Genomic DNA, 12,893 nt, shown 5'->3' with positions numbered 1-12,893 from the left:
AGTGTGACTAGGGGTAAACAGGAAGTGGAGATGAGCTATGGAGCAGTTATGTAATGCACTGAACATAGAAGGCTAAGAACCTTTTGTGTGTGTTACATGGATGTGTGTGTGTGTGTGGAGACCACGGGTCAGTGTCAGCTGTCTTCATTTGCGCTCTTTTTTTGTTTTTGTTTTGAGACAGGATGTTGCTATGTAATCCCATCTGGCCTAGAACTTTCTATGTAGACCAGGCTGTCCTCAAACTCACAGAAATCCTCCTGCCTCCACCACCCAAGTACTGGGATTAAAGGTGTGCACCATTGCACCAGGCTCTTCCGTCCTGTTTTTTTTTAGTTTGACTGGCCTGCCAGTGAAGGACAGGGCCCCTCCAGGCCCCCACTCTGCAGCACTGGGGTTAGATGTGTGTCGTGCCCAGCTTGTACTTGGAGTCTAGGGCATTCGAGATTGGTTTCTCATCTCAGGTTTGCTCAGCAGGCACCTTGCTAACTGAGTCACCACACACACACACACGCACATCCATGGTCTGCTAGTATTTACATAATTTTAGAGTGGTTTTGGAAGTAATGAAACCACTTTAAAGCCTTTAATATCCTTGTTTATGTTTATGTAATGTGGCTTAGGCAGACATTAAGTGTTACTAAGGTTTTTTGTTGTTTTTTAATTAAAGGGGAGAATGTGTATGGGGTGGGGGTTACTCCATAGTCTAAATGTTCACCAGTGATCATAATGAAATCAAAGCTAAGTTTATTGTAGATATTTGAGTAACTTGATAGTGAAATAGATATATCATTTGAAAATAGGATTGTGGAAATATTGATAGGCTAAATATCAAGATGTTCATTTTCATCTTTCTTTTAAAGCAGCAAGGAGAAATACAGGATCAGACACCTGGAAATGATCCCTCGGGTAATGAATCCTTCCATTTTATATCTGTCTTAATTTTTAGAAGTACTTGGTTTAACTGATGCTGAATTCTAAAGTTTTGGACTTTTATAACCAGTTGAAAGGAACTTGTTGCATTCACACTCTCTCTTTTTAGTGCCCATTCTTGCTCTTTTCCCCAAGTCTTCCTAGCCCAACAGTGTCTTCAGACTGTCCTATTAATATTTAGTGGTGTATCATCGAGGTAAGGCAGCCTTTCACAAATCTTGTCAGGCACTCAGAATTGCTGAAATGAAGAGAATAAATGTCTGTGGAGTGCACAACCATAAATGGGACTTGGACCTCATCCTTATTCGCCTAAAGTTGAGGAAACATCAGGGAAGAGGTGGTGGGATGATGATGAGGACCAGAGGGCCAGGAGGAGAGAGTGAGTTGAGAGCTCTGTGACTGTCAGCACAAGGTCAGACTAGTCAGCTTCCCACTTGAAGGGAGGGGCATTGTCAGCTGTTGATGGTACTAGGGGAGTCAGTTTTCCTTTTTTCTTTCTTTCTTTCTTTCTTTCTTTCTTTCTTTCTTTCTTTCTTTCTTTCTTTCTTTCTTTCTTTTTAATTCCTTTTAATTTTTTATGTGCATTGGAGTTTTTTGTTTTCCTGCATGAATGTCCATGTGAGGGTGTCAGATCTCCTAGAACTGGAGTTACAGACAACTGTGAGCTGCTGTGTGGGAGCTGTGAATTGAACCAGGCTCCTCTGTAAGAGCAGCCAGTGCTCTTAACCGCTGAGCCATCTCTCCAGTCCTGTGGGTCAGTTTTCTTTAAGGGTATGGCTCCTGTAGGTTGACTTGGCTCCAGTGGGCGGCTCCACCACTTTATCTAAGGGCAGCCTGGATTGGATTTCAAAGAATCTTGTTATTAGAGAGCTGTTTGTGGGGGAGGCTGACAAGGGAGTCGTGAGGTGGAGGCCAGGCAGTCTGATGAGCTATGGGCAGGCTGGGTGGGATATTTTGGCTGACTGTAAATATTTCTAGGAGGCCAGGCAGTCTGATAAGCTATGGGTAGGCTGGTGGGATATTTTGGCTGACTGTAAATATCTCTTGGACAGGAAATCTTGGTCTGCCTGGGGTGTAGGTTTACTTGTAATTGCATTGCGGTGCTTTCTCGTGTGGTGTGGGGAGTACAGGATTTGGGAGAAGAACAGTGGGATGACTTTGGTTTTGAAAGTACTGTATGATTATTTTCACTTTCGTTCCAGTTTCTCAAAAGGATGTTTTTGTTCTATTTTCTAAGTTGTTTGTGTGTTAGGTTCACAGCCTAGCAAATCTCTTTTGTCTTTGTAGCCACTTACAGTCTGTCTTGTGTGTTTGCTTTGTTTATCTCCTCACTGTCTGTCACACGAGTCTGGAGATGGCTCAGCCAGCTAAGAGCACACTGTGCGAGTGTGAGGAGCGGAGGCGCGGGTGCCTGGCACCCAGGAGTAAACGGCTCGTAGTGAGTGAGTGTGACCCAGTGCGTGGGAGGCCGAGACAGGGTTCCCAGAAGGTTTTTGGCCAGCGATTCCAGCCAAATGGGCAAGCTTCAGGTTCAGTGAGACCCTATGTCAAACATGAGGTGGAGAGTGAGTGAGGAAGACTGTAGCTAGAGTTTTCCTGCCTGGCCCACAGTCAGGACAAATCTCTTTCACCTGCCAGTCCCACAGCCCTCAGACCCGACCAAGTAAACACAGAGACTTATGTTGCTTTCAAACTGTATGGCCGTGGCAGGCTTCTTGCTAACTGTTCTTATAGCTTAAATTAATCCATTTCCTTTAATCTATACCTTGCCACATGGCTCGTGGTTACCGGCATCTTCACAAGCTGTTTCTCATCGTGGCGGCTGGCAGTGTCTCTCTGACTCAGCCTTCCACTTCCCAGCTTTATTCTCCTCCTTGCCCCGCCTACACTTCCTGCCTAGCCAACGGCCAATCAGTGTTTTATTGATTAATCAGCAACACATTTGCCATACATCCCACAGCACTTCCCCCTTTTTTTTTTTTTCAAAAAGGAAGGTTTTAACCTTAACAAAGTAAAATTACATATAATTTGGGAATTTGGGCGTAGCTTCTCTTACTACTTCCTGCTGGAAGGGGGTGCTGTATCTTATGGGGAAACAAAGAAAATTTTAGAATTATGGAATAGTCCGTGAGGCTGTATCGTCTGAGCCAGATGCCTTCAAACCATTCTGGATGTTGGATCATCTGGGCCATGGTGTCATCGGAGATCTTTCAGGGGGTCTTGGCTGGTCAAACCTGATGTATCTTAATCTGGAACAAATCCAGAGCCTTTGGCTTTCTGTGGGAACAAAAGCAGAGTCTCCTTTCCAAAGTAACATATCCTTATATCCAAATTTTGAAGTCAAGGTATCTCTAAAATATACATTTTGCTATAACTCAACAGCTTTTACAATCAAATGTTTTTCTGCAGTTAAAAATCCCAAAGACAACACAATCCAGATTCTCTGTGTAATATCCATTTTTACGTGGCTTATTTTTTATACTACCTTTACTGTCTCTTTAAAGACTTTATTTTTAAAAACTGTTTATTTCTTTATATAACTGTATATATTCCTTTTTCTCTCTTTCAAGCCTACATACATTTTTACATACATTGTAAACTATTACATCTGAATCTGTCTTATTGTGAATTTATTGCTTTAAACTGCAGCAGCTGTGGCTGCTGGCTCCACCCACTTCAGCTTCCCCACATGGCCGTGGTACTTTACCATCAGCTCTGGGAGCTATCGTGGGTCTATGCTTTTATCCAAGCAGCGTGTAGTCCAGAAACCTCTCTTTTTTTTTTTGTTGTTTTGTACAGCAAAGTCTAATTCCACCATGCAGCTTAATGTGCCACTTGCAGAGGCCTCATTCCCGCCATACTGCAGGTCGAGCACACATGCCAGGAACCCACAAGTAGCTCAAACCAGCAGCTGCCGCTCATTTGAGAGAGACAATTAGGAAGCTGTTTTTAGCTCCGTTTTAGAATCTTTTTTCTCAGTTTTTAGGTGGAAACTCTTGCCACCACGTTGGACGCCATTTGTAGCTTAAGTTTTCCTGCCTGGCCCACAGTCAGGACAAATCTCTCTCACCTGCCAGTCCCACAGCCTCAGACCCGACCAAGTAAACACAGAGACTTATATTGCTTTCATACTGTATGGCTGTGGCAGGCTTCTTGCTAACTGTTCTTATAGCTTAAATTAATCCATTTCCATTAATCTATACCTTGCCACATGGCTCGTGGCTTACCGGCATCTTCACATGCTGTTTCTCATCGTGGCGGCGGCTGACAGTGTCTCTCTGACTCAGCCTTCCACTTCCCAGCTTTATTCTCCTCCTTTCCCCACCTACACTTCCTGCCTAGCCAACGGCCAATCAGTGTTTTATTGATTAATCAGCAACACATTTGCCATACATCCCACAGCAGAAGACAGCCAGCATTGGCCTCTGCCCTCCACAAGCTTGAGTCCACATGTGCACACATGCACACACAGCCATATACGTGCACATACACAAACAGTAATAAGATGTGAAACCATGCTACCCTCGTAGCAGGCTGGATTAGTTTACTGGTCCATTTACCCATTTCTAATTAGCAAAAGAAATCCACATGTGGGGCTGGAGAGATGGCTCAGCGGTTAAGAGCACTGGCTGTTCTTCCAAAGGTCCTGAGTTCAATTCCGAGCAACCACATGGTGGCTCACAACCACCTATAATGAGATCTAGTCCCCTCTTCTGGCTTGAAGACATACATGCCGGCAGAACACTGTATAAATAATAAATCTTAAAAAAAAAAAAAAAAGAGAGATCCACATGCTTAGGATGATTCTCAGTATCTTCCAAGGTAAAAGGAAAAAGATTGTGTGTATCTTGTGTTTGGTAACTATTACATTAAAATAGTTCCTTTTTCTTTTTTCCTCCAACAGATTAATCCTGAATTACTGTATCCAACAAGTGTTTCAAGTCAGAGCTTTTCTCCTATGAAGGAGAATCTTCCAAGACCACATCTTTCAGAAGTCGGGAGTCCCTTTACAACAAGGCTTATAAGTAACCACCTTGTTTCACCTCAGTCTGAACCTGAGAGCAGCAGGTTAGTGGTGTCTCTTGTTTAGCAATAATGCAATTCTAAGAAATTAGAGTTCATGTGAATGTGAAAATTCTCAAGGATTTTCCCTATTGTCTTCAACTACATAGTTAAGTTAGCTAAAAACCATTAACTGAGAGCTATAATAGCACATACTGGTAATCTCAGCACTCAGGAGGTTCTTGTTTGTCTGTGGAGAGTTGAGGCCAGCCTATGTAAGACTGTTGTTTTGGGGGAGGGAGGGAAAGCAAGATTTTACAGGCACATGGGTGTGGGTGTGTGGTTTGATCAGATCTCTACCTCTTGCTGGGTTGGTGGCAGAGGCGCATAATCCTAGCTCCTTGGGTAACTAAGGTCTGCTTGGAGCTACAGAATAAGAGTTCTAGGCTTTTGTACACCCCATCTCAAAGCAAGAAGCATGGGAGACCTAGGGCTATATAGTTTAATTGTGTGAGCACCTCCCTATTGTGCACAAGCCACAGAAACCACACCCTGTTTGACACACTTGAGTTAGCAAGTGTAGTGAGCAAGAAGCAGAACTACAGAAGCAAAAAAGCAAGGGTAGTGCATGTGGGGACTTTGCCTGGACCGGTGGACCTAGTCTTTGGTGGAGTAGATCTTTCTTGGATCGGTGGACCTAGTCTTTGATGGATTAGATCTTTCCTGGACCGGTGGACCTAGTCTTTGGTGGATTAGATCTTTCCTGGACCTGTGGACCTAGTCTTCGATGGAGTAGCTCTTTCCTGGACCTGTGGACCTAGTCTTTGATGGAGTAGCTCTTTCCTGGACTGGTGGACCTAGTCTTCGATGGAGTAGCTCTTTCCTGGACCTGTGGACCTAGTCTTTGATGGAGTAGTTCTTTCCTGGACCGGTGGACCTAGTCTTTGATGGAGTAGCTCTTTCCTGGACCTGTGGACCAGCTCTTTCCTGGACCGGTGGACCTAGTCTTTGGTGGAGTAGATCTCTCCTGGACCGGTGGACCTAGTCTTTGGTGGAGTAGATCTTTCCTGGACCGGTGGACCTAGTCTTTGATGGAGTAGCTCTTTCCTGGACTGGTGGACCTAGTCTTTGATGGAGTAGCTCTTTCCTGGACCTGTGGACTTAGTCTTTGATGGATTAGATCTTTCCTGGACCTGTGGACCTAGTCTTTGATGGAGTAGCTCTTTCCTGGACCGGTGGACCTAGTCTTCGATGGAGTAGCTCTTTCCTGGACCGGTGGACCTAGTCTTCAATGGGGTACCTCTTCTGTTCCTGTTTTGGCGGGTGTTCAGAATGGCGCCTCTGACATGGTGTCAGTTGTGTCAAAGTCTGGGGCCTGTTAACAGTATGTAGTATAAAAATCACTGCCTTTATAATGGCCAGTGACCATCTTAGTTATTTATTCTGTCCTTGTTATAAAACACCCTGACAAAAGCCACCTAAGGGGCCTAGAGATGGCTCAGCAAGTAAGAGCACCAGCCGCCTGTCCAGTTAGGATTCCCAGGGGATCTGACGTCTCCTGCTGGCCTCCCTGGGTATTGTATGCATGTGATACACAGACATAACATTTAGACAATTAAAGAAAAAGGACAACTGGGGAAGGTTCATTGTGGCTCAGCTTGGGGTACAGCCTATCATCAGGGAAGTTGTGGCAGCAGGACTTGTTGCATGTTGTCACATGGCATCTAGGGTCAGGACTCAGACGCAGTGAATGCTAATGCTCAGCTAGCTTTCTCTCTGTGCAGTCTAATAGGCGGATTAAGGAGTCTGTTACAGTATCACTGAGTCTCTAGTCTCTCTGTCTCCACCCTCTAGTGCTCAGTGCTTCTTCCCTTGGGTGCTGGGGATGTGGACTCAGGTCTTCATTCATTCTTTCTTTTTTAGATTTCAAGATAGGGTTTCTCTGTGCAACAGCTCTGGCTGTCTTGGAACTTGCTTTGTAGACCAGGCTGGCCTTGAACTCACAGAGATCCTCCTGCCTCTGCCTCCCAAGTGCTGGGATTAAAGGCATGTGCCATCACCACCTGGCATCAGGTCCTCATTCTTAAACAGCAAGTACTCTTACCTCCTAAGATATCTACCCAGCCTCAAGACAATTTCCAATTTGGGGGAATCATTTTATATGAAATTGACTTGGGCCAGCAGGTCATCCTTCAATAATTGGTCCTAAGTGGGAGGTGGGCAGCAGATGGGAAGGTGAAGAAGAAAGGAAAGCTGAGGTCAGGAGGTCTGGCACAAGCTATGTCTTATGTCAGGCAGGCACATAGCTCAGCACTACATCTTATGTACAGGTTTTCCTGAAAGGGAAAACAGGAAGGACTAGCTTCAGTAGGAAGCTCGTCAGACAGTAATACACAAGGGGAATGTACAGATTGCACACAGCAGCCTGAGGACTGATGGTCATCACCCTGTACAGTAGGAAGAGTTGGCTTCTCAGCATCCACAGCCCCCTAAGGTCCTGCCTGGCCCCAGGCCATTACTGGCTCTACCAAGCTCATTCCTGATTTTAGACAAGGAACTACATTGCTTCACAATATTTCAGTGAAAATCTTGGATTAGACTAGCTCTCAACACACAATAATAGAGAATCTGTTGGGCTTTGATCACTGTTGGTTTCAAGAAAGGCTCTGATTTAGGGCTTGTATTTATTGTAGTGCTTAGAAACCACCTGTGAAGAGATGTTTGTCAGCATAGACAATTGGTACTCTAAACGGATCAATGGTGGGCTGTGGTGGCGCACGCCTTTAATCTCAGCACTTGGGGGGCAGAGGCAGGCGGATCTCTAAGTTCAGGCTAGTCTGGTCTGCAGAATGAGTTCCAGGGCTACACAGAGATACCTATCTTGAAAACCCAAAAGAGCCCGGCAGTGGTGGTTCACACCTTTAATACTAGCACTCGAGAGGCAGAGGCAAGTGGATCTCTGTGAGTTTGAGGCCAGCCTCATTTACAGAGTGAGTTCCAGGACAGCTAGGGCTGTTACACAGAGAAACTCTGCCTTGAAGGAGAAAAAAAAAACCAAAAAACAAAAACCAGAGAGAGAGAGAGAGAGAGAGAGAGAGAGAGAGAGAGAGAGAGATCTCAATAGTCAATTATTTCCTAATAGTAAAAGGAGAAAATAATTTGTATCATTAATTCAACATTAGGACTGAATAGTGTGATATTGAAAAAGTCAACCTGGGCATTCTTAGAATTTCATGATAATTAGAGAGTTGTTACAGTACCTTGTTGGGATGATCACTCAAGTCCTTTGAGCACTGAGTCCTTAGTGGAGCTGGTTTAGAAGACTGAAACTGAAGAAATCGTACCTCACTGGGGATAGATGTGAGGGTGTGTAGCTGGCCCTACTTTCTGCCTGTTCTGCCAAGATGGAGGGTCCCAGCTCCACATGTCCATCCCCACTGAACCTCCTGCTGCCGTGGTTTCCTTCCCACGGTGACTGTGTGTCCTCACACTGTGAGCCGGATGAGCTCTTCCCACGGTGACTGTCCTCACACTGTGAGCCGGATGAGCCCTTCCCACGGTGACTGTGTGTCCTCACACTGTGAGCCGGATGAGCTCTTCCCACGGTGACCGTGTCCTCACACTGTGAGCCGGATGAGCCCTTCCCACGGTGACTGTGTGTCCTCACACTGTGAGCCGGATGAGCTCTTCCCACGGTGACCGTGTCCTCACACTGTGAGCCGGATGAGCCCTTCCCACGGTGACCGTGTCCTCACACTGTGAGCCGGATGAGCCCTTCCCACGGTGACCGTGTCCTCACACTGTGAGCCGGATGAGCCCTTCCCACGGTGACCGTGTCCTCACACTGTGAGCCGGATGAGCTCTTCCCACGGTGACCGTGTCCTCACACTGTGAGCCGGATGAGCTCTTCCCACGGTGACCGTGTCCTCACACTGTGAGCCGGATGAGCCCTTCCCACGGTGACCGTGTCCTCACACTGTGAGCCGGATGAGCCCTTCCCACGGTGACCGTGTCCTCACACTGTGAGCCGGATGAGCCCTTCCCACGGTGACCGTGTCCTCACACTGTGAGCCGGATGAGCCCTTCCCACGGTGACCGTGTCCTCACACTGTGAGCCGGATGAGCCCTTCCCACGGTGACCGTGTCCTCACACTGTGAGCCGGATGAGCTCTTCCCACGGTGACTGTCCTCACACTGTGAGCCGGATGAGCCCTTACCACGGTGACTGTGTGTCCTCACACTGTGAGCCGGATGAGCTCTTCCCACGGTGACCGTGTCCTCACACTGTGAGCCGGATGAGCCCTTCCCACGGTGACCGTGTCCTCACACTGTGAGCCGGATGAGCCCTTCCCATGTTAAATTGCTTTTGTCGTATATTTTGACACAGCAACAGGGAAAGTTGTATTCTGTCATGCCCATGTTTGTTTGTTTGTTTGTTTTTCGAGACAGGGTTTCTCTGTGTAGTTTTGGAGCCTGTCCTGGAACTCACTTTGTAGCCCAGGCTGGTCTTGAACTCACAGAGCCTAGCTCTGCCTCCCGAGTGCTGGGATTAAAGGCGTGTGCCACCACCGCCCAGTAAAATTTTTGTTTGTCATGCCCATGTTTTACAAACTTACATTTTATGTCTATAATTTTTTCCAGCCTGAAACGGAGACTTAGTACTCGTTCATCAATTCTGAATGCAAAGACTCGGAGATTAAATAATCCTCCTTTTGAAAATTCAAAACCTTACAAAGATGATGATGACGAAGATGTCATCATCTTGGAAGAAAATAGTACCCCCAAACCTGCGGTCGATCACGATGTTGAAGTGAAGGCGGAGCAGAGCCACTCTGAACAAAGTGCTGTGCAGGTTGAACTTGTAGGCAGCCCTGAGCCCTGTGCCCAGGCCAGTGCAACCAGCACCTCCACCTCCAAGTGCGACCCGGGCACTGCTGTGGGCTCCACGCAGACTGACGCGCCAGGTTTGATTGTGAAAAAGGAGGAAAGTGTTGACGACGAGATGGGCGTGACGCGTGATCCAGTGACACTGCTGTCCTCCTGTGTCAGTGCGGAAGCCAAGGTGCAGGAAGCTCTGGATAGGTCAGCGGATGATGCTGGCCGTCAGTTACAGGAACTGAGGAGTGAGCTGCTTTCCGTCACACAAGAGAGAGATGACTACAAGAGACAGTGTGAGATGTACACTGATGAGATAAAAGTGCTACAGCAGAGGATCCTGGAGATGAATGACAAATGCGTGAAGAAGGAGACTTGCCACCAGTCCACCGAAACCGACACTGTGTTTGTGCTTGAAAGTGTTAACGGGAAATCGGAAAGCCCGGACCATGTGGGGTCCCAGTATCAGCAAGCTTTGGAAGAAATAGAAAGGCTGAAGAAACAGTGCAGCACTCTGCAGCACGTGAAGACTGAATGCAGCCAGTGCTCTGGTAGTGAGAGTAAGAGCGAGATGGATGAAATGGCTGTGCAGCTGGACGATGTGTTCAGACAGCTGGACAAGTGCATCGTTGAGAGGGACCAGTATAAAAGTGAGGTGAGTGCCAGCTAGTCAGCAGCCATCGTGTGCGTTTTACCTGGGGAGAGGGCCTCCTGGCGGCATGGAGGGATACGGAGAAGCTGTTTTTTTTTTTTTTTTTCCGGTTTTTCGAGGCAGGGTTTCTCTGTGTAGTTTTGCGCCTTTCCTGGAACTCACTTGGTAGCCCAGGCTGGCCTCGAACTCACAGAGATCCGCCTGGCTCTGCCTCCCGAGTGCTGGGATTAAAGGCGTGCGCCACCACCGCCCGGCGAAGCTGTTTTGATTCTTAGAAATGTCTAAAATAGGGACTGACAGGATGGTTCAGTGAATAAAGCCCCTGGTTCACATCCCACCACCTACATAAAAGCCCAGTGGGTGTGGCAGTTTAATCTGGGGTTTGTAAGCTCTAGGGTCAAGAGATGCTGCCTCAGTAAATGAAAGTCAAGAGTTAGTAATGTCTGCCTCAGGCTTCCACATACACACGCCAATAAACAAAAAAGTAAAATAAATTAATGCTATGTATTAAACCAGGTGTGGTAAATACCTGTAGTCCTAGCACTTGGGATATGGAGTCAGAGATTAGGAGTTCTAGGTCATCCTCACTACATGGTAAGTTTGAGGCTAGCCTGGGCTACATAAGACCGTGTCTCCCCTCCTTGGCCTTCCATCCCCCCTCCCCGCAAAAAAAGAGGTTTGAGAGTACTAGAAAACAATGGGCAATGGTTAGTTATGGTGGTGAGTGTCCTGTAGTGAATGGGATGTTGCTTTGACTGAGTAACTTTTACTCAGTATAGTTAGAACTTGGCGTGTAAGACTAGTAAACCTTTTAACATCCATGTGGGGTTGTTAAAAGTAGTACCCTCCTTTTATGGAGGAGACCTCTGAGTGCAAGCAACATAATAAAGTCCAATAAAATGGCAACTCTACAGTTCAGACACAGGCTCCTTGTACGGTGTTGGTTTACTTCTTAGTGTGCAGTAAATGTGATCTGAGATGGCTCCTGGGTCCAGCCATCGCACTTGGGTCTTCCAGGCTGCAGGAAAGCAGTGTTTATATTCTGCTGGGCTAATCAGTGCCTGGAAAATGCAGTTACCGAAGGTGTTTTCTTCGGAGGAAAAAGAAAAGCATTAGCTATCAGGATATGAATGGTAGCCTGTGCATATGTCCTACTTCAGATTTGCAAAGTATTTTATTTTTTAAGATAGGGTCTTACTGTGTAGCCCTGGCTGTCCTGGAAATTGATGTGTAGACCAGGCTGGCCTCAAACTCAGATCTACCTGTCTCTCCCTTCTAAGTGCTATATTAAGGTGTGTGCCACCACATCCAATGTAACGTTAGCTTTTTAAGTTTTCTTTACTTTATTATTTTATGTGTATAGGTGTTTTCTCTATGTATGTGTTTGTACCTTGTGGGTGCCTAGTGCATGGAGGGTATGGGTTCCCCTGGAACGGGAACTGCCAACAGCCAGTGCTCTTAACCAGTGAGCCATCTTTCCAGCCCTGTATGCACTCTGAATGATAGGTTATTGTGTTAAGTGATAAAACACAAGCAAGTTAATACAAGCTTTTATTGTAATTAATAATATTAAGTGGATGAAATGAGAGCCTTTTTCAAACAACAGCATTAACATCTTGGTGTTTCACTTTTCTAGGGTCCACTTACAGTGTTTTTAAAATTTTATGCTTATAAACTATTTTTTGTCAGGTTCAGTTATTGGAAATAGAAAAATCACATGTTCATTCGCAGTGTGAAGAACTCAAAACTGAAATTGAACAGTTGAAGTCCACAAGTCAGCCGGCAGGAGCAGATGTTTCAACTTCAAGCAATGCTGAGGAGTCCGTCAGTTGTGTGGACGGGGAAAGGTATTGGAGCTTGTTTGCAGAGTGGGGGTTGTCCGCTCACTAGTTACCTCTGCTCACACACGCTCCGTAGACACTCTTCTCTGTAGTCACTGGCACACATTGTGGTCCTGGCAGAGCTGCTGATAGAGAAGGTTAAGAGAAGGAACATTGCTTCAAGTTGCTAAATTAAGGGATAGGAAATGGTTTGGGTTATTTGGGTAAAAAAAATGAACACTGGGCTGAACTTCACTATAACCATGACCTAGGACTCTATTAAAAGTGGGGACATTGGATAACCACCTGAGTGAGAGCTGGGTGTTCAGGTTTGGGCTTTCGTTTAGCTTTAGGTGATGGTGGTGAGTTTTGTTCTTTTTGATACAGGATCTCAGCTATTTACTACGTGGGTGCAGGGTTCTGTGTAAGAGCTACAAGTCTAAACAATAAATGAATTATCACCTGATCTCAGTTGGCTTCTTCTATGGCCGAAAGCAACTTGGGAGTAAAGAGTGTTTGGCTTAAGCTTCCAGGTTGCAGTCCCTCTAAGAGGGGAGTCCGAGCAGGAGCTTGAGGCAGAAGGCTGCTGCTGGCTTCCATCCTGACTCGTGCAC

The 12,893-nt window shown here is 46.3% G+C and overlaps 1 protein-coding gene across 3 annotated transcripts in view; it reads left to right on the top strand.

The window, feature by feature from the left end:
• Window positions 1-12,893, top strand: part of Morc3 (MORC family CW-type zinc finger 3) — a 51,305-nt gene that overhangs the window by 36,547 nt on the left and 1,865 nt on the right. The window contains exons 13-16 of one of the 3 annotated variants that reach the window (XM_059277806.1): window positions 864-906; window positions 4,835-4,998; window positions 9,574-10,462; window positions 12,149-12,306. In XM_059277806.1, the coding sequence (XP_059133789.1) occupies window positions 864-906; window positions 4,835-4,998; window positions 9,574-10,462; window positions 12,149-12,306 (1,254 nt within the window). Of the gene's footprint in view, window positions 1-860; window positions 907-4,834; window positions 4,999-9,573; window positions 10,463-12,148; window positions 12,307-12,893 lie in introns of all 3 variants that reach the window. The other 2 variants (XM_059277807.1, XM_059277805.1) reach the window with 2 other exon arrangements.

The sequence above is a fragment of the Peromyscus eremicus genome, chromosome 12, assembly GCF_949786415.1.
Source record: "Peromyscus eremicus chromosome 12, PerEre_H2_v1, whole genome shotgun sequence".
In the NCBI taxonomy this organism is placed as follows: Eukaryota; Metazoa; Chordata; class Mammalia; order Rodentia; family Cricetidae; genus Peromyscus; species Peromyscus eremicus.
Note: the sequence above shows the minus strand (reverse complement) of the source record. Positions and strands in the feature narration are given on the sequence as shown.